The 20687-nt window shown below is 49.1% G+C and overlaps 1 protein-coding gene across 10 annotated transcripts in view; it reads right to left on the minus strand.

Annotated features, from left to right (window-relative positions):
• The window catches only part of LOC125724923 (protein Aster-B-like), a 39006-nt gene extending 19817 nt beyond the window's left edge, over positions 1 to 19189 (minus strand). For 3 of the 10 annotated variants that reach the window (XM_049001396.1, XM_049001395.1, XM_049001392.1), the window contains exons 1-4: positions 18811 to 19189; positions 9693 to 10424; positions 7145 to 7237; positions 4855 to 4875 (exon numbers count right to left, since the gene is read on the minus strand). In XM_049001396.1, coding sequence (XP_048857353.1) covers positions 4855 to 4875; positions 7145 to 7237; positions 9693 to 10006 — 428 coding nt within the window. In that variant the 5' untranslated portion in view covers positions 10007 to 10424; positions 18811 to 19189. The remainder of the gene's footprint in view (positions 1 to 4854; positions 4876 to 7144; positions 7238 to 9692; positions 10425 to 18810) is intronic. The other 7 variants (XM_049001397.1, XM_049001394.1, XM_049001399.1 and 4 more) reach the window with 5 other exon arrangements.
• Between the last annotated feature and the right edge of the window lie 1498 nt (positions 19190 to 20687).

Genomic DNA, 20687 nt, shown 5'->3' on the forward strand with positions numbered 1-20687 from the left:
AGGGCTGGAGGGACATAGGAATTACTAGGAAACCAGGAATATCTCACAGGGTGCCGCCACAATCGGCACATTAAAAAATAAACAGCTATCATTACTTCTTAATGCCTGCGGTTCTAATTCGAGCAGAATCGACCCTTCGGACATCTGACAAGTTCACATGAAGAGCTCGGTAATTTCAGCAGGCTGCCTCAACCCACCCCCACCCCCTCCCAGGTACAAGGAGTCTGGCGATCTGGAGCGGGACCCGCTATGGGAGCTGGGCGGCCAGTCGCTGTGAGGCTCTAGCAGATGCTACCGCTAAGCGCTAAGAGGCCTCATTAGCCAGCTTAACCCAGTTAGCCAGTGCGCAGCTAGACCTTCTGCTGCCTTCATGCACGCTCGAGTAGCCTTCAACCCCCTCTTAGTGACACGTGCACCCATTAGCGGGGCACTCAACACCGTCACTCAGCTACACCTGCCCTGAATTACGGTAAACCCTGACGTCCTGTTTACCTGACTGAGCAGCAGAAATGGTAAAATCGGTTGAGCTGACTTGCGCTGTAATTCTGCACTTCCTGTTTGCCTGACTGAGCCCGTAATGACATTGACTTTCTTGTTTCTTTGTAAATGCTCCACTGCTACTCTAATCATACATGCTTCTCAGTTCATAACCCAGACTCGAAACCTCGAAAGCCTGCTGTATTCCGTTGAAAAAAAGCATCAGAATTCGAGGACACTAGGTGTTTAGCTTCTAGGCTTACATCCGTCATCACAGCAGGATGTCCGCTTCGCCTCATGCTGGCCGGACTCCCGACCTCCATTAAGGGAGGTCATCTGCCGGCCAAACGCCATGTAAGAGATCCTACTTGTCAAGAATTCTCAGGGCTAAGGACTGACTCCCCTGGTATGAGGTAGGAGCCCTAGGACCATTTGAATCAATCCCCAGAGCACGTCGCGGAGATGGACCTCCGGGCTGGCAGACAGTCAGCGGCTCCTGGCATCTTCAGCTCTTTGGTCAAGAGATCGGTCTGAGATTCTCAGCAACAGGAGCTACAAGAGATGCCCAGAGCTGAAGCCTCTATTACCCATGTAGAGAAAACAGAAGAGCAAGACGTCTTTTTGTGATCACATCAAGAATATCCAAAACAAAATATGTTACACAGACTGCTGGTATTCAAAACGGTAATGCTTGACAGCTGAAATTTCACGAGTATGACATCAGCGGAACAGAGAACATGCTTTTCAGCATATTGACTGCACTTCGGTCCTGGTATTCAAAGAACCCAGTTATGCATGAAAGGCATTCAGACCGTTGGTCTGACATGAATCCACATTTTCATACCCAACCGTTGTGCAGCCTGTGGGACTGTAATGATTGAGGCCTGATCTACTGGCCGTCATTACAGAGAGGAGGACAATGTGCTCACCCTACCGTGTGATTGAAACGCTGGGGGGTGTCGGTGGGGGGGGGGGGGGGGGGTGACCTGACATGCTCAGAAGTTCTGGAGAATGACGTTCACATTCTTGTGCGTTCTCAGCCACATTACCACAACGACATCATCCTGAAATCGGGAGCTCAGACAAACAGTAACAGGAGAACGGTGAAGCAATGCTTCTGTCAAAGTATTAACAACGGAACCTAAGAGATGCACACTGTAAAAATAAACATGTAAAATAAATTTTAAAATCCAAAATTTTGCATCATAAGTATTATAATGAACTAAATCCCGTCCAAATCCTGGGTTCTCTGTTAACACCCCTATAGATGTAGTCATTTTATGGTCTAGTCAGAATTTCCTGGTAAAAGTACCTTAAATGCAACAGGCTGTTTCAGCCTCGCTCCAGTCACACACACACTCACACGGATTCACATGTTGGACGTGCTTCCAGCAACACATCCGACTCTGGTATGACAGAACCGACAGACTCTCTCTAGTGCTGCCGTAATTTATTGGGAACCCAAAGCGTTCCCAAGCCCCGGAGTACGGTTGACTATAACCAATGCACAGCCACAATTAGCAATGGAGTTTTCCATGATGAACTTTATTTGTGAATTTACATTCTGCAAGTCAATAAATATATTCATTCGTTTCATCGTGCATACTGAACCCAAAAAGTCACACACAGACACACACACACAGGGCTGGGGTCTCTTACTGCGGGACCCCTGCACTTGGTATAATGCCACCACACAGCTTAAGCCGTAACATGCTCAGATGGTCTGATCCAGCAGCATCCTGGTCCATGACATTAAGAGCACAGAGAAACAGAGAATCGGAGCAGATGAGCACTTAAGCAAGAAAGAGGACTGGCCCTGAAACCTGAACCGCAGCCCGGAATTGAAAAGTGGAAGGTGGGAAGAATAGGGGACTCGCGCCTCGGCGCACCGCCCCCCCCATCTCCAGTGTGCAGGCAGGAGGGACGGGGCCACTAGGGGATGCAGCCACACTGCACTCAGCTGGCACTAAAACGTAAAATACCATTAGGGATGTCGGGCCAGGCATGAAGCAGGAATGCAGGGAGGAGGAGGAGAGAACATGCCAGGAGAAGAGGACACACACACACACACACACACACACACACACACACACACACACGTGCGCGCTTACCAGGCGAGCTTGAAGCCTCTCATAGGTGCGCTGAGCTATCTCCCACAGCCATGACGTCTCGATCGCGAGCCATTCATGTCGAGCCGGTGGGCTGCGGAAGCCCAGCCGCGGCCCACGTGGCAGCCCGTCTTTGCCCTCCGGCTGGGCGCTACACGCAGCTGGGCGCTGCCCGCGCTCTCGGGCACGCCACCCCTCACTGCATCTTGCGCCGCGGTCCCTGTGTGCGTGTGTGTGAGCGAGCGCGTGTCGCCGAATACGCAGTCGCTCCCAGATGCAGCAGCCTCTCTTTCTCCCCCGCCCCCCTCAATCCTGCTGCAATTCTCAATGTGAGCTGCACTGTGCTTACTGAGCATGCTCCAGCTCTGCCCCTCCCCCGACAGCCCAGCGGGGGATCGGACGGCTCTGAGCTGAGGGCCCCCATACCGGTCTCCCCGCCCCGTCTGGGGGCGCTGATCGTTGCATCCTGGAGAAGCAGCTGGCCTGTAATCCCTTAACGTGCCGGACGGCGAGTCAGTGTGTGCGTGTGTGTGAAGAGACAGCGTGTTTGTGGGGGGGGCGGAGGCAGAGATCTGATCCAGGATCAGCAGGAAGCTGCTCATGGCCCGTGTGGTAAGCCGAGTGGGAGCTCCCTCAGCCTGCCCTCATTCATCTGGGAAACAAGCGCAGCTCGTCGCCGTTCTCGACTGGGAGGCGCAGCCACGGTCATGCCGTGGTATGGGGACATGGGGGGGGGGGGTTGCTGAGTCACAGTCACCGAGGAGCCAGCGATTGGGGTGGTGGCTGACGAGTCACTCTCGTCACTCATCACTGATGCATTTTTGGCTCCTTTGTCACCTATGTTTTCCCACTGACCGGGCCGGGGGTGCTGAACGGACAGCTCCCGGGACAGGCTCTGCCGATGCTCCTCACTGCCGGCTCCGTGTCATGTGGGCCAGGGCCCTGACCACGCCCTTCTGGCCTTGGCCACGCCCACGGTGCCCCGCTCAGACTCCCTAATTAAATGACAAAGGCTTCATGCTTCTCTGCACATCTAAAAACAGAAAGAGGAAGCAGCTGACGGGGGGGGGTGGAGCATAAGGCTGCCATATGCCAGGAGGGTGTGCGGGGGCTGGCCAACGGGAGGCAGTGATGCGGCGTCAGGTGATCGGGTGAGCCTGGCGTGCCGCTAATCCACGACTGGTGACGCAATCTGCTGGAGGATGCCTCTGCGAGACAGAGGGAGAGCAGAAGGCGGGGTGATGACACGTACGCTCCATTTATCACTCCCCTTTGGGGGGGGGGGGACGACGACGACACAGACCTCAGATGCAGAGCGTTTTGAACTTTCACTTGGCGGACCGAGTGACCACCTAGGGCTCTGAGGGCACTGTGGGTTCGAGAGCCGGTGGAAGCGACACCGAAACTCGCCTGTGGCCGTAATCTATAGTGTCTGGAGACCGGGACCTGTCAGCTGCCCGGATGCTGTGAGGATGGGAGAGGGCTGTGTGTCTGTATGCAAACATGCTGCCTGTGCAGACGGACACCCCCAGGGGCAGCACTGAGCTATTTTCGACTGGTGATCATGTGATCTTAGACCCACTTATCAGAAACAGAGACCCAGAATCACACACAGAACCAGGCAGTCAGCGCTGTACCATAGGTACAAGCCCGTATCGGAAGCAGACACAGAACCGGCCAGCCAGCGTTGTACACAGGTTAAAGCCCGTATCGGAACCAGACACAGAACCGGCCAGCCAGCGTTGTACAAAGGTTAAAGCCCGTATCGGAACCAGACACAGAACCGGACAGCCAGAATTGTGTACAGGTTCAAGCCCCTATCAGAACCAGACACAGAACCGGCCAGCCAGCGTTGATCCTGATCCTGACTCGCCAGCGATGAAATGGACACAGGCAGCAGTAGACATGTTGGCAGCTGAACATGAAGACAGATCCCCACAGCTTAGGGAACTCAAGCAGAGAGGGAAAGTGGTCTGGCCCACACAGAGTGGCTCAACGCGTGTAGGTGTGTGTGTGTGTCTTGGGGGGGGGGGGGGGGGGGGGGGGGGCAAGAAGCTGCACCCCAGGGAAACAATGTGGTCACATTCTCACCCCCAGGGTGACCATTTAAGTGGAACCATCTGTATACTTATGATCTTATCAGATAAAAGTGAGCAGTAATGGCTAGTGAGCTGGTTATGATGGCTCGGAAGGTCACATGGTTTACGGGCCAACCAATGAGAGCTTGGGGCCAGGAAATGGGAGCAGAATCAGAAATGTACGTATTTACCTCAGTCTGTCCCCGTCAGCCCTGCAAGGAAAGAGAGAGAAACCAGAAGGTTACACGGCTGCTGCGCCCAATAGCCTCATACACGGCCTGGTCTCAGGCCCCCGGGTCAGCTCCCAACAGAGAGAGAGAGAGACAGGAGCAGTCACCAGTAGGTGGCGCTATTGTCAACGCACTACACAACGGCCTTTTCCTTGCTGTGTGTGGATGGTGGGGCGGGTTCGGCATGTTGGACAATGACAACGTGAGGCATGCAGCACTGGCTCATGCTGCCGTCTTCTGCAGTGTAACCCGCCGGCTTCACAGACATAATGAGGCCCGGCACACGGGTTCGAATGCTCTTCACTGTGCCACGAAAGGGGCTCCAAATGGGGCTAAGAGCAAAGACACGTGTGTCACCTCCCCCCCTGGCAGCGCACCACGACGATGACGATGCCACACAGCATGCGAGTGCTAACAGCTGTGCGGAATGTCCATTTTTGGGATGGGATCCCGGTTCCCCCCTGTACAGCAAGCGCCAGCACCCCTTTTACGGGCCGACCTCCAGCCGACCTCCAGTGCAGACGGGGGAGGGGCCCATAGGGATCCAAACATAAACCATAAACTGAGAAGGGAAGTTTCCGGGCGATGACAGCAATTAGCTCACAGTGACAGTGAACCTCTGACCTCAGGTCCTTTGCAACAACAGAAGACAGAGTGACCTGCATCCACCCAGACACACAGGGGCAGGATGAGCAAACAGCCGGCAGAAAAGTGATACCCGCAGAAGGCAGGAAATCAGAGAGCGGCCACTGTGTGCGTTCCCATACTGCCTGTACAAGGATCCAACAGGGGGCGCTCATGTGCCACAAACAAAACACCCACCTCCATCATGTGAAGAGACATGACTTTATGCTATAACACCCCCACCTCCATACGTCCAGCAAAAAAAGTGCAGAAAAAAAAAACAGAAAATAAATGGAATGATTGATGCAGAGCCCCCCCCCTCACCCCCCAACGAGGAGGCTGATCAGCACTCCAAGTGCACCTGTGCAGACACACGTGCCGGGATCACCTTGGCAGCTCCGTGCCCTGGGGAGACTAAGGCATGTTCCCCTCTGCACTGCAGAACAGCACCACCCAGTGTCAGAATCAGACAGGGGCCCTGAATGTGGAGATTTCCTAACACAATTCATCCCAGCCTTAGATCATTCAATTACATTAAAATATACACCTCAAATGCATTTAAAGAGGCTGATACGGCCATGTGGGTGCTGCCCAGCACACACACAGACAGACACTTAAGGAGAGGGGGGACCACATGGGCTCAGGGGCAGCAATGCCTAAAAGCAGCATGTCCGCCTGGGCCTCCAGCGGCGCTGCCCCAAGCAGGATGTGTCACCTTTCCTCCGACAAACCGCATGTCGGCTGACTGAACATCCGGGGCTGAATCACTGCATTTATTTACGGTTCGGTGGTTATTAAGCAACAATAGTATCCTATTGTAATCCTGCCATGCCTCTCTGAAAACACACACCTACACGAAAGATCGAAACTTCTAAGCAGACAATCCACTGCCAGTTTAAACACTGTCCCCTGATAGCCACAATGGGGAAATCACACATCACGGACAATCCACTGCCAGTTTAAACACTGTCCCCTGATAGCCACAATGGGGAAATCACGCATCACGGACAATCCACTGCCAGTTTAAACACTGTGCCCTGATAGCCACAATGGGGAAATCACGCATCACGGACAAGTGCAAATCCCTCATTCGCTGCAAAAAAAACCCCACCAGACATTTAAGAAGCTTACTCCTTCTTGGTGTCTTGAGGATAACATATCATGGAAGGAAGCATGCGAACACGCACAGACAAACATACATACACACACACACGTCGGGTACATATATCTTTATGGGGCCCGCTCATTCACTTCTATGGGAAAAATGCTAACGCTAACTATAACGACCTTAACCCCCATCCAGCCCTAACCATAACCATAAGTAACCAAGCAAAATACAAGAGCTTTTGCATTTTTAGTTTTCATTGCAGTCATAGATTTTTATTAAATTGAGTTTTCCCTTATGGGGACCAGGAAGCTGGTCTCAGTAAGGGGGAAAAAAACGGATATTCATCATGTTCTGGGGGCATTGTGTCCCCATAAGGTAAGAAATACCCGCGTGCGTGCACGCACGCACACACACACACACACACACACACACACACACACACACACACACACACACACACACACACACACACACACACACACACACACACACACACACACACACACACAGAGTACTGGCCTCTCCTCACGGATGAAGGGACTCAGGAAGTGAGTGGTGAGTGGGGGATGGAGACTGTCGTCCTCATGGCTGTTCAGCTGGCCGCTCTGATGCCTGGAACAGAGAGACAGAGACGGAGACGCACAGCTGTGAACCACGGAAACGCACCAGACCGGAGTGCATCGGATGCCCACGCCGTCGGCACGGAAACGGTGCAGCGCATTACGGCTGCCGGTGGCTCCTGCTAATCCAGCTCCGTTATGAACCACAGTTTAATTCTTCATCAATTCCTTTTTCAACACATAAGTACTTTTCTCCAAACAGAAGCAAAGTCTTAAGGCAGCGGCACGTTGCAGTGAGTTGCAGTATAAAATCCGTCCACTGGAGGGCAACATAAACACTCCAGCATTATTTTGTGTGTCCACTTGGCACATTCCTTAAAAACCAGGGCTGGCACCTGCTAAATAGCTAAAGGAATGCAAATAAATGTACTTCAATCTGCAATAAATCTGCAGACAGGGACTGACCTGATCCCACCTGCTAGAGGACAGAAACCAGAACCGTAGCCCACAGTTCACTCAAACTGCTAAACAGCTGTGATAGAAGTTATTTGCTGAGGATTTTTGAATCTGCCCCACGACCTGCTACACGCCAAGAGAGATGAATTATACTGTTATACTTGAGGCTTCTGATTTGTGTCAGTGACTCATTCCTAACCGTTTTAAATGGTTTAATCCATCAGTGAAAAACAACCCGAATTTCAGGCCCCAGCTTGTCTCACTGCTGTCGTCAGTCTGCTGTGTGTTTTAAGGCAGAAAACCCAGCATGCTGCAGTTGACATTTACCACAGGAAGCCGCAATTCAGGACAGGAGTGGCACCGAGCGAGGAAACCGCGCTGCACTGAGACATCTTCCCACGCATACCAGCTCATCTCAGTTCACCTTTCAACTGGGAATTGCTTCTTAACCTATGCAGATCAGAAACCAAACCGGCGGCCACATTTACAGCTGGTCCCGGGCCTTCCCGAAAGGGTATGACGAGGCACACCCACGAAGAACGCCGAACTCCGTCGTTTGCCATTTCACGCAGGAAGTGAAAGGACGAGCGACACCGAGGCGAGACATGCTCTGCCAGCGAGCAACATGTACGGCATGTCAGTGTGGGTCTGCGCGGAGCAAAAGGAAGGGGTCTGAGATATGGATCGGTGTCGCTCTGGCCTGACCAGTGCAAAGATAGCACCAAGTTTAGAGTGTTATCCACCAGCGCTAATTCGCGTGCATGAAAGCACATGGGAAACACCTTCGCCATACATGAACCGCTCCGATCGGTGGTACTGATCTGACCCGGATCATCATTACCTGATGCCAGAGTGTGGGAAAGCTGAAGAAGCTCTGCGGGAAAAGCCTGCACGGATCTTCCCAGAAGCTTTGCCCCTGTTTGCACCCACGCATCACCACAGATGGACAGTGCGACGGCCATAACTGGTGGACAAGCGGGTCATAGTTGAGCTAAGAATTACCGCAAGTCGCCTCACTTTGCAGCTGCGACTAATTTTGCGACTGAAATTTGAGGAACCCAGGCGACGCTGCATCACACGCTAACGATGACTTAAGGACTCCTGTTGGAGCACAACTGGACACCGCTGACCTGAGGTCAATGGGTAGAGAGGCATGACACATAAACAAGGTCCGCTGGGCAGCCGTTTCTACCCACTGTTCCTCAAAGACCTCACTTACGTACCTTGACCTTTCGAATGCACCGAAAACTGACTGGTGAAACTGACGGCCACAAGTGGGAAGGGTTTCGTGGAGCTGAGCCTGCCTCCTGGGCCTGGTCCTACCCCCTGCGCCCACAGCTCAAGCAGGTTTTCCAGCGCCCGTAACACCCTGATGCTGGCATCATGACAGTGACTTGATCAATAAGTTCTGCAAGCTAGAAATGTTTTACTACACAAAGTGCTCGCAAAGAACAAATGCCCGGAAAGATGCAAAATCGCAGGCAAACAGAGAGAATCAAATCACTCATGGTCCCAGAGGTTCAACAGCGGTGTCCCGCCAGACGGATCATCAGTCGGGCTGTTCTGCGGCAACAGACGAGGAGTTTAAGGTGAAAGGGAACGGATGAAGGATTCGTGGGTTGGTATTCGTGGAAGGAATCTTTACTAGACGAGTGTAGGCCACTGATGGTTCCTTGCAGAGCATGGGTCCCTATCCCAGGTCCCCCCCACCCCCAAATCACAGAGTATCATGCCTCACGAAAAAGGAAATGTAAAGCATATGCGAAGTCCAGCTCTGACATAGAGGCTCAGCCAGTTAGCAGTCAGGGACTAGCTGCTGATGATGGACACCACGGCACTGGCTCCGTGGCGGGGGGGTGACCTCAGTCCAGCAGATGGCATACCATCCACCTGCTCACCAAGGTAACAACTGCGCCCCTTTTGCTGGGTCGCAGAACTACAACTGTCCGATTCCTGGTTCCTACATAGGGGTAAAACGTTTCCCCTGCCCCCTTTAGCCGTGTAACAGCAGTATAGCTGGCGGGGGGCCGCCGGTTGGCTGCCATACCGACCTGTTGGCGCAGCTGCGCCTCTTCCTGTCGTTCCCCTTCAGCCAGCGCCGTATGAGCGAGCGCTTTTGGCGGGGCGAGGAGCTGGGCGTGGAGCAGACAGAGCGCGGCGTGTCCTCATCGCTCGATGGCGTTATCGCGATGGACGGCAGTGGAAGCTGCTCCCTGGACCCCCCCAAGCTGACTGGCTCCCCCACCCTGCACCTTCTTCGGTGTGAACTGGGGCTGCCGTCCAGCCCAGGCTGGCCAGACTTCCCCACAGCACCAGCGCCCCCAATCCCGCCGTGATGCACGGGAAGGCGCTGCATGTCAGCCATCGACCCCTCTGCCCTCCAGGCATGGGAGGCCCACAGAGGAACTGGAGAGTCTTGCGGTCCGGATCGTCCTCGCCGGGTTCCAGCTTCCTCCCGCTGTCAGCGCATCACAAGCAGCGAGTCCGACGTGAGGCCTTCAGTTCTTCACTGACCGGTCCTGCCCTGTCACACAGCCCTTGTGACTCAGCCACTGGCAGCTCTGTGGAACTTGTACAGGAAATCAGTTTGGAGGTGTGGCTCTGTGGCAGTGGGAGGGGCTTCAGCTCTCGGCAGAGCAGCCGACACCGGGGCGCGGGGCTGGACCGCACTCCAGTTTCTGCCAGGTCCAAAGGCCAAGAGGCGGCCGCTCCCTGGGAGCCCTCCACTCTGTACCTCAGGGCTCCCCCTGCTGGGACCCCCGTCCACAGCTTCACGGCTGTTCCTGTAGAGCAGAGTGCACAGACGGGCAGCATGGGGCAGACGGGCAACCACACACACAGAAACCGCATGGCTCTATCACACTTACACCTATCACTTTCCTCTCCCTCTCAAACACACTGTGGGCCAGTTGTCAGTGGGTTTCTACGTTCACGGGACTTTCAGCAGAAAAATCGACCTGGACTAAAGTTATACATCCTTAGTCAGAAGTCGTGCGCTTGAAAAACAAAGTTCCTTCTTTTCACGTTTTAGCGCGATTCATCCTCAAGAAGGGGAATTCCTGGCCAAAACAGCCAGAGCTTCGGGGGATATTTAAACAACGAGCTGGGAACATCTGAACAGCCAGAACGTCGCCGGGATCTGGCACGGATGCAGCTGTAAGGCATTTCTGCGTTAAAGCCCCGACATCTCACTTCTGTAAAATGAGGATCATTACAACAGCTGCACTGTGCTCGCAGTAAAAATAATAAAAAATTACGCCGGACACCGGGGTATCGTGGGTCTGACGACATTCTGAAGGCTATAAATATAAATAAATTGAATATGAGGTCAATTAATATAAGAGGTGACATTACTGCTGGGGTGGGGGTAGCTGAAACAAGGGCATTGAAGCAGGTGGATGGCACAGCAGTGACACTGGCCAGTTGGAAGGGATCTCCAGAAGCACTGGGATAATTACTTTTTTGCCTCTAGGAGGCGCTGAAAAGTACTTAATGTGAACTGCTACAGTACAAAATTTAGCTGTAGAAATCGGCAAGAACAGTACATTATGATTATTATCAGTATTCCAGGCAGGGGCTGCCAAGATACACAAACACGCCACACGGAACTGTGTATCATCACTCTGAGCTCTGAGCGCTTCCAGAGAAGAGGCCCTCCAGCGACCATGGGGCCCAGACACGCAACACAGTCACAGCCCCGCCCCCTCGGGACAACCTGCACATTGACCACAGTCAGAACAGTGTCTCGCCATTTGATACATCAAGTGCTGCGTAATTACTGAGGCTCATTCCTTTCTGAGCAAATAATACACTGTACCCTGGCTGTAAACCATTAGAGTCACATGCAGGGTTAGGGATTACAGCAATCACAGCTTCCAGAAACACTAAACAATATCAGCAACATGATAGGTGATAGGCCTGGAATAAAAAGTGTTCAGCCAAACAAAACAGGGAGTATTAAATAATTATTACGATTCACATGAAACAAATCCATTCATAGAGGTGCAGCGGAGTCTTGGGTCACCCGGCTTCAGCAAATCGGTGTGCAATCCAGCCAGACAGCGACGAGTACAATATATGGAGGGAAGAGCATCTCGTGCTGAGAAAAACAGAAAGCTGTCAGGCAAACGCAGCTACGAGACGCATCAAAAGCTCGGGGAGAGACCCCTGCCCTCAGCTGCGATGGTACAAAAAAACAGAGCCTGGAGATGAGGCCAGCAGAAACACAGGAGGGGCTCACTGTGCCGCCGGCAGACTCATACACCTGCCAAAAGAGTGCCAAATGGCTCCAGAGTGCTGTAGCCTTTTATTTCCATTTCAGGCAGGATGCAGCCTGCACACGCCTCACCGGTCGGAATGAGCTCGCTCTGACCCTCGCCGTCCGTGCGACACCTGTGTGCTCCCGCACACCCTTCGCTATGATTAATGCGACACCTCAACAAGACCTTCCCACTCGTGGGGAGTGAGACAGTGCCATGGCAATGTACCCTGACAGGGTCTCTCTTCCTATTAAATATGACCAAAGGTTTAAGAGAAAATGTGAATAGCACTGAAAGTTTAACCTCCCTTAACACTATGTTCCCAAAAATCAGCTCACAGCTCACAGAAATACCGTCAATGACCAACTATCATCTCACGTACTGGCAATTAATGGAACATCTATATTTCTTAAAAGCATTACTGATTGACCCAGATTTCATTTATTCATTGTGCTGGAGAGTAACTGAGGCCTGGAATAGACATGCTGCAATATTCTGGAGCCTCTTTTGGGTGAACAAAAAGCCTCATTCCAGAGTTCCAAGAGTTCATTAGTTCCTCACAAAACCAGTAAGTTACCCCAGTCCCTCCCTGACATCCATACATGCGTGTTCAGCACTCGCTTCCTCTCTGTGCTCAGCTAATAAATAATGCAGCCACCATCGTGGCCGACGGCTGAGATCGCTGTGCGATCGCTTACGGTGCAGCTTGGCCTCCCGGGAAAAGTGCTGCGGCCCGCGTTCCGCGAGCAGGGGACAGAACCGGAACTAGCAGCTTTCCCCCAAGGCCACCTCACCCAGACATGCAGCTCAGGAAGCTGGACTCATTATGAAAGGTGATCAGGCACCCTTTAGCAAAGCACATGACCTAAATTCCTTCAGCAAAATAAATGTGACAACTCCATCTATAAATATATCACTGAAACTGTAAGCTCTAAATTGCTTTGGATAAAAAGGGTGTGATAACTATCTTGACAATGACACCGTTGTCAATGCACCGTGCTCACAATTAATGCGCGTTACGCTCGTCAGCTGCGATTACAGACCCGAGGCCAGCCAGCCTGACTCCCCCAGAGTGTTCCTCCTTCCATAAATGTCACCAGTCCTCCGTGAGACCCTATGCCAACCGTTGGGCCTGCAGGCTTCCCTCCACATGGCACAGAGAGGAAGTGGGCGGCAGATTTAAAAAACCCCATCCTGAACAATGGAAGCTCTGTATTTTTTAATTTTTTTTATTTGTCACTTTGGGGGAACACGTGCAGATTGTACACATGGTCGTTAGCCAATCTGTGCCAATGTCTGGAATGTTGTGGACTGAAACGCCATGGTTGTAACCCCAATTCTTCTGGGATTACCGTCTGACCTTTCTCTTTGACCTTCACTTGTGTGTGGCTTTAGACAAAGAAATCTATCAAATATATGTAAATATAGGTACAACCCTATTTCTACTGATGAAGTCTGGGGAAGGCTGTCATAATTCAACCACTTAAAGAGGTTCCAATCCAGCTAAGCATCTAAGCAGAACAACAGAAGAGAGAAGCATAATAGTCCAGGGTTTAAATATGGCCCGTCTCTGGCTTTATTTTCTTATCTTAAAGCACATCATTACATGAAAACAGGATTCAGACGAGACAAGCCATGATTCAAGTTTAAAACTCAACTACAGTCAAACCTCGGATTGCGAGTAACTTGGTTTGCTAGTGTTTTGCAAGACGAGCAAAATTTTATAAATTTTAACTTGATAAACGAGCGAGGTCTTGCAATACGAGTATTATGTATAAGCTTTGTCTGCCAAGCGTCACGTGATCACAGCTGAGGCGGTGGTTCTTCTCTCTCTCTCGCTGCGGGATTGTGGGTAATAGTTTCCCATGCTCGGTGTCAGGTGGTGTCCCTCACTCATAGTAAAAATTTAGTAGAAAAGCACCATCCAAATAAGGGTGTAGCAGTGCGAGCGATGAATCTGTTTAACGTCAATGCAATGTGCACATTTCCGCTAAATCGAAAAGGAGACAAAAGCGGCTGTCATTGGATAGGTTCCTTGCTAAAGTCGCACAAAAAGAAAAAGATTCCAGTGAGCCAACAGATAGCAGTGATTCCGTTAGTTATAGTGAAAGTCGTCCTACAATATAATGCTCCTCTTCTCTCTCTCTCTCTCTCTCTCTCTCTCTCTCTCACACCATCAACGATTCTTTTCAAAGGTAAAGTGCAGGATAATTTGTTTTATGTATTTTTACTTTATACTTAATTATTTTTATATGAATATTTTTGGGTTGTGGAACAAATCATCTGAGTTTCCATTATTTCCAATGGGAAAATTTGCTTTGATATACAAGATCTTTAGATTACGAGCACATTTCCAGAATGATTTATGCTCGCAATCCGAGGATTTACTGTACTCGATTTTCAAAAAGCATTCAAATTTGCCTTCACGATTATTTGGCAATATAGCAGAAGGAAGAGGAGCATTCAAATAAAGAGCAAAAGCCTCAGGTTTGTGGAATCACTTCACTTTAAAAGTAAATTAAAATGTAGTAGCCTGTCAGTATTGGAAAACAGAACTTCACAACACCACGACTGCAATACAAATACATCTTAAAAGAAGACATTCAGGTTTGACGGACTCACCCAATAATGCGAGGTTAGCCATAGATATGTCCCATTTGGCCTCTCAAAGCAACCAAGCCTGTCTTTGTCATCACTTTGCCTTAAATTACTCTGCTTAAAATTTACTTTCTACAATTTCTCTCTCTCAGTATAATCACTGCTAAAACACAGAGCAGTGCCGTCACATAGACGCAACACGATACATAATAACCTCATTTTTTTCTTTGTGAATGCATTGTGTGTTTTGAATAGGGATGAACAACAACAGAAAAAGTTCAGACTGTGATATTTCAAGTTTCTGGGATATTTAGGAGCTGAAAATGAACTATAGCCAAATATAACCAACAGATTTGTCAAGTAAGTTGGCGGTGTTGCCGCAAGTCGTGCCAATAGACAAAGTAGTGTTAACAAATCATTTGCTTTTAGTGAGTATTATCTCCATGGAATCCAAAACATTTCCAAACAGCGAAAGACAGATAATGTCTTTTCCTAAGTAGATTTTTCTTTTTTTTTTCACAAACGCACCACATTGTCTACGACTGCAGTGTTTCCTGTGGGTCAAGAGATTTCAGGTGTATTCTGAGACAAAAAAAATGAAGACATCCTACCACACATATGATTTTTTTATTGTGATGGCATGTTCCCTCTGTCTATGAAGGTGAACAAACACTTAATTCTGTGAATTAATATAGGCTAATTATTTTCAGGGACAGTTATAGCTACTTTTTTGGCGGTTGTAAAATTAAGTCCTTGTTAGGTTGAAGAAACTGTTATTAATCATTTGTTACCATTTCTGTATAATCAGCAATGAGTGTAAATATGTTTATACATTATTTTGTTTTCCTTTACCTTCATAATTTAGATTATATTAGTTTACACGTATCCTGAGCACGTGTTTAAATAGTTGTCCTAGTCCTAGGACTAGTTCTTACTAGTCCTTTCTTTGTTCTCACTCCAAGACCCCTGCCCCCCATCGACTATAAATAAAGGTGCCAAGGGGAACCACCCTTTGTAACACATTCCTTTGTAGCCTAGCATGCAGAGAGTGTGGTTACCCTTGTGCAAGTAAAACTCTAAGTGTGTTGTCTCGTAATTAATGGTGTGTACAGAGTTGGAGTGGAAAGCCTGTCGCTTTCTCCAACATATACTGTACTGTAGTTTGGTCCTGTGTGCAGAGTTGGAGTGGAAAGCCTGACGCTTTCTCCAACAGTCCTCAACAGTTTGCCTGTCTCCAGTGCTTCACTCAGCGACGTAACAACAGCCTAACTGTGCGTGTGACTCAGTCAAATTTAGCGGGCTTGCTGTGGGAAATGATTCGCTCCCAGTGTATAACCCCCTTTCACATGTGAAACCTGTTAGTGTACCAGGTTAAAAGTACACGGGATGGAAAACAAATTCTCATTCCCACTCAGCCTTTCACAACAACACAAGTGTGTTTCGGTGTGTGTAAACGAGGCGTAAGAAAGTGAGGAGAAATGCGTCACTGCCGCCAACTAACTAAATGCCTGTTCTGTTTACCTACCTTGTTTGTTTTTTGTTTCCTTGGAAAATACCCAAGCAAGCTCATTTTATTAGTCTGCTAAATGACAATGTAATATAGCTTATTAGGGCCGTTAGCCAACTGAATTCCGTGATGCATGCACGAGGGGTTGGGCCGGGAATCGGGCTTCCCGGCTGAGTCAGCAAAGCGTAGGATTGGACGATAGGTCGGATTGAAGTTGTCTTGCAGTGGTGGCCGACTGCCACAGAGAAATGTTACCAACAGAAACACTGGAGTGAGTCAAACGGCAAGGACGAAAATGATTACAATTATGTGCATGCAGACCTCATGCAAAAGCAGTGGTGGCAGACTTGTTTTTCCTTTCTGTTAACATTAACAACTAGGTAACGTTGAAATCAAACCATCATTAAATTGCGGGGCTTGCAAAGTTTCGTTTCCTATGACAGTAAAAACACTTTAGTATAACTTATTGAGGCCAAGCTGACCGCCATGGTCCCTGCAAGGCAACAAGTGCATGTACATAACGCGTGATGTCGGCATTAATGCTGCATGTTGCGCAGACCTAGTATTGAAGGTGGAGCAATATGAAGCGCTACGCACACCGCTATTTTGTGTGTGTGTGTGGAGTTTGTCTGTCTCCCCATGTGCACGTGGGTTTGCGCCAGATTCTTTGTATTCCTCCCACTGTCCAAAAAAAAAATGCAACTTAAGTGAATTGATAGTGCCTAAATTGACCGTATGAGTAAGGTGAGTATCTTGCAATGGGCTGCTACCCCATCCTGGGCTGGTTTCTACCATGTGCTAGTTACAATTTATAAACGATTACTCGATTACTCGTCAAATTAATCTATGTTTAAAAATCGAGTAACATACAATCAATAGTGACAGCCATACTACAGGCGACCCCAGCACTTAATGCACTTTTCATGTTACTATCCTCCCAGCCTGGCTGGCACTCAGACTGAAATTGCCATCCCTACAAGCCGATATTAAACCAAAGCAAGAAGAATTCCCCTTACGTCAGCCCTAGGAGCCGGATAGGAAGCACAGCTGAGAGCCAGTAAATTTTGTTTGTACATGTCACCCCCCCCCATCATTTTGCTCATTCTTACAATCTGACATTCCTTGAGGTACAGGCTGTTTTCCAGTTTCATGCCCTGGCACAATCATCTGGCTAACAGAACACTATTAAAGCCTTGCTACACTGACAAGAACTCACAACACTGCAGCAGTTTTCAGTCTGGCCCCTGAGAGGTTAGAGATCGGACTTGACAGGAACCGTTCGCTGGCCCAAGGCTTCTTGCCCACAGAACAGACGTGGCCCCACGTCAGAAGTGAGGGTAAGTAGAGGCTGGGTCAAAAGCCCATTGCATACTGTGTCAAGGACACCGACGGCGAGGGCCGCAGGAGAAACGAGGTTCAATGTAAAAGCCGCGTAGAGTCGAGGCAGCAGCACTAAGCACGCAGGGTCTGTGGGTCAGCTGGACTACCCTAAACCCCAAAGAAGCCCTCAGCTGGACTGAATCTCCTTCACCTCAGGTTTAAAGCAGAACAGATTTAGATTTTGTCCAGAGAGTTAAATAGATGCAGAATGCTAACACGCCGTCACACTCCTGTAAAATTATTTAGAAGCTTACACCCTGGGCGGCCCATGCCCCGGTCCTCTGGGGATAGACTACAGATCTACAGCGACTGTGTACTGGATAAGTAGATAATGGAACAGATGCTGGAAACTAAGACCCAACTCTTTCATCCTAAGTGGCTTAAAGTTTGATTCATCACAGTATTTTAGCATAGAAACCTTTGCAGGGACCTTCAGATCCTAGGATGGGTGCTTCACTCCGACACACAGGGCCGACAAGTAATAAAAAAAAAAAAAAAAACTTTAGGGAAAGGATTTTGTGAGATGTGTATGTGCCTGCGTGTCTGCAAAAGTGAATTTTAAAGTAGTACTACTGCGATGCTATTAATAACGCTACAGTACACATGCTTAGCACCTCGCAGCGTTAGCAGTACACGCCTTCTGGCGAGCGGCCCCGACCGGCTTCAAGCGGTTGAGCATAGACACCGGCGTTGCGGTCACATCAGCAGGCGGGGGCCCTGGGCTGTGACTTCCTGCACGGCTTTCTTGTAAAGTAAGCGACGGTGTAGGCAGCATGGGACCGTGGAGTTATCTCCGTCACTGACAGCCTGGGGGGTGAACCGTGCGGACCCGGCATCTCACCCATCCGTCAGAAGCCCCGAACAGTGCGCGTTAAACTTCTCCAGGTTTAAAAATTAATGTCATGCCGAGGAGCCTCAGTGTGAAAAGCCGGGTATTTTACACACTTGGGAACCCGAATAAGGCTAAATAAGCGGAACCTTCCGCGGGATTTATACCTGTCCGCAACTTACCACCCTCAGGAGTCGGGGAAACTCCAGTGGAATTTTCTGTCATACTGCATAAACATTACTTGTTTTGTTATAAGATTTATGGATGATATAGGGGATGTTATAGGACTTGTGGAATTTCAGGAAATCACACAAGAAGCAAGATATTATTCGGTGACATGATTCTGAATTCGGTGATGAAATTTTGAATTTATTTACGGTAAGGTGACATCTATCGACTGCACTGTTAATCTCCCAAAACCTTCAAACGGCCACGGTTTAACTCATTAGTAAAGCTAAACAGGGGCACCTTGTTGATAACCCATCGCCACGCGCCGCGTACTAACTAGTCACGCTATAGCCAGCTTGTCTGCGAGTGCCGGGTAACAACATCCATCACCGCGAAACCGAAATTATAAAAGGCAAACTTCACCCTACCTTTGGCGATGTCCCCTTCGCAGGGAGGCCCGCCGGAGTCAAAGGCTTCCCCAGCGGAATGACGACATCTGGGGCGTCCCTGGGTAAACTAATTCAATTAACGCTACCATAATAATTTGCAATTTATCCGGTGTACAGATTTCCCCTTTTCTCATAAGTCCAACCACTATGCTACTATGGGGGTTGTAAAACCCCACAGACCAGAATTTAGAAAGCTAAAATCCCTATTAGCAGCCAAATACAAACTTTATTTTCTGATTAACAATCTGTAGTTATTCTAAGTACCTATTTACTTTAACTGATGAAATGGGATTTTAAAATTAAGAATTTGGTCCCCGTGGAAACATAGAACAGTCCAAGAACTCGTTAGCGCTTTTAGTTTAGATTGACACTGACGCTGTCCAATCAGCGCAGAAGTTCCGTGTCGGACTGCTTCGGCGAGGACCAATGACAGGCTCAGGAGGCTGGCTCATAGCATTCCGTTATGTTGGGTCCACGCGCCGCTCTCTCAGCCGAGCCAAGTACTGATAAGGAACTGGCGTGATATCCCAACATATTCAGCCTATTTTACTCAAGCGGTTTTAAACAAGAGGCATTGCTGATCACTTGAAAATGGATCATATGGAAAATTGCACTCTTTTTCAATTATGAGAAATCACGGTTGTGACAGGAAACGCACACTATAATGCACTATATACAGAAGTCTCTGTTTTTATACGTATTATACACTTAATATAAGAATATATAGAGATACAATAAAACGCAGTTACAACATTAGAACACAGCTCGCACAAAATTTGACCAAAATGGAACAGAATAACACAAAAATCAGCTTCTTTAACAGTGTAACACAAAGCTACTGTATGCCTCCCTTCCATCACAATATGCTTTCTTTCATGTGGTGTCAAAGCAGGCATCAGCATATGACACAACTTGAAGTACCCGTCAATCCATCTAATCAAATAATAAACGGGATTAATCATCAAGCACCATTTTTACCCCGAATACTGTGGGCTTTGGGGACGCATGTACAAAATTATTATATAGAACAATGAATAGTATAATAGGTTCTTTGATGCCATTGTTGGTGAGATTGTTGTTTCTTTGTATCCATTACTCGAAGCGCTTTCACCTCATTGGCTGCGGCTGGTCAGGTGTCCCTTCTCTCATTATTACATCACACGCTGCCAATTGCTCAGCACGATCTTTTCCCTCATCTGGGTACCAAAGGCCGTGTGGGTCCGGCGCCGGCCCGTGGGTGTTGCTGTGACCCTGTGAGTGTGTCTGTGGCTAGGCTCAATGTGCTCTTTGTGCCAGCGGCTGGCTTTCAGCATGCCATCATGGTTTGTAAGATGCAAGGCCGGATTCCGGAAGGCAGCGAAATCACATGATGAGCCCGGCCCGCCTCGGGGGGTAGGCGGTTACGAGCTTCTCTGTCACTGGAGTGCACCTGGGCTTCTGTGGAATTAGGATACCTTTATATACAGCGCATGCAAAGACAGAGCAAAATTGATTATTTTTAATACTGAAATACTTCCAGCTTCTCAGGTTTCTGTGCCTTTTTGCCATAAAACTTTACAGGATAATCTTTGTATGTTTTACGCATTCGCTGGCATTTCATATCAGAGAATAGGGCATTAAAGCAGCGTTTTACGTCACTGAGATGTATTTAAAATGTTGCTGAGGTTTCCTAAACGGCTCTCGGAAGTCGCCCAAACAAACGCAGACCACATGAACACCACTGGACACGACTTATAATCATTTAAGGTGTTTTTATTTAAAGTGCCTTCTAATTAATCGTGATGTATGCTGCCTCAGCATCCATATTTATTAATTAACTATTCTCTGTACATAGGTATCCCTCAAAGGTTGTGGTT

Source organism: Brienomyrus brachyistius, unplaced genomic scaffold (genome assembly GCF_023856365.1).
Source record: "Brienomyrus brachyistius isolate T26 unplaced genomic scaffold, BBRACH_0.4 scaffold58, whole genome shotgun sequence".
In the NCBI taxonomy this organism is placed as follows: domain Eukaryota; kingdom Metazoa; phylum Chordata; class Actinopteri; order Osteoglossiformes; family Mormyridae; genus Brienomyrus; species Brienomyrus brachyistius.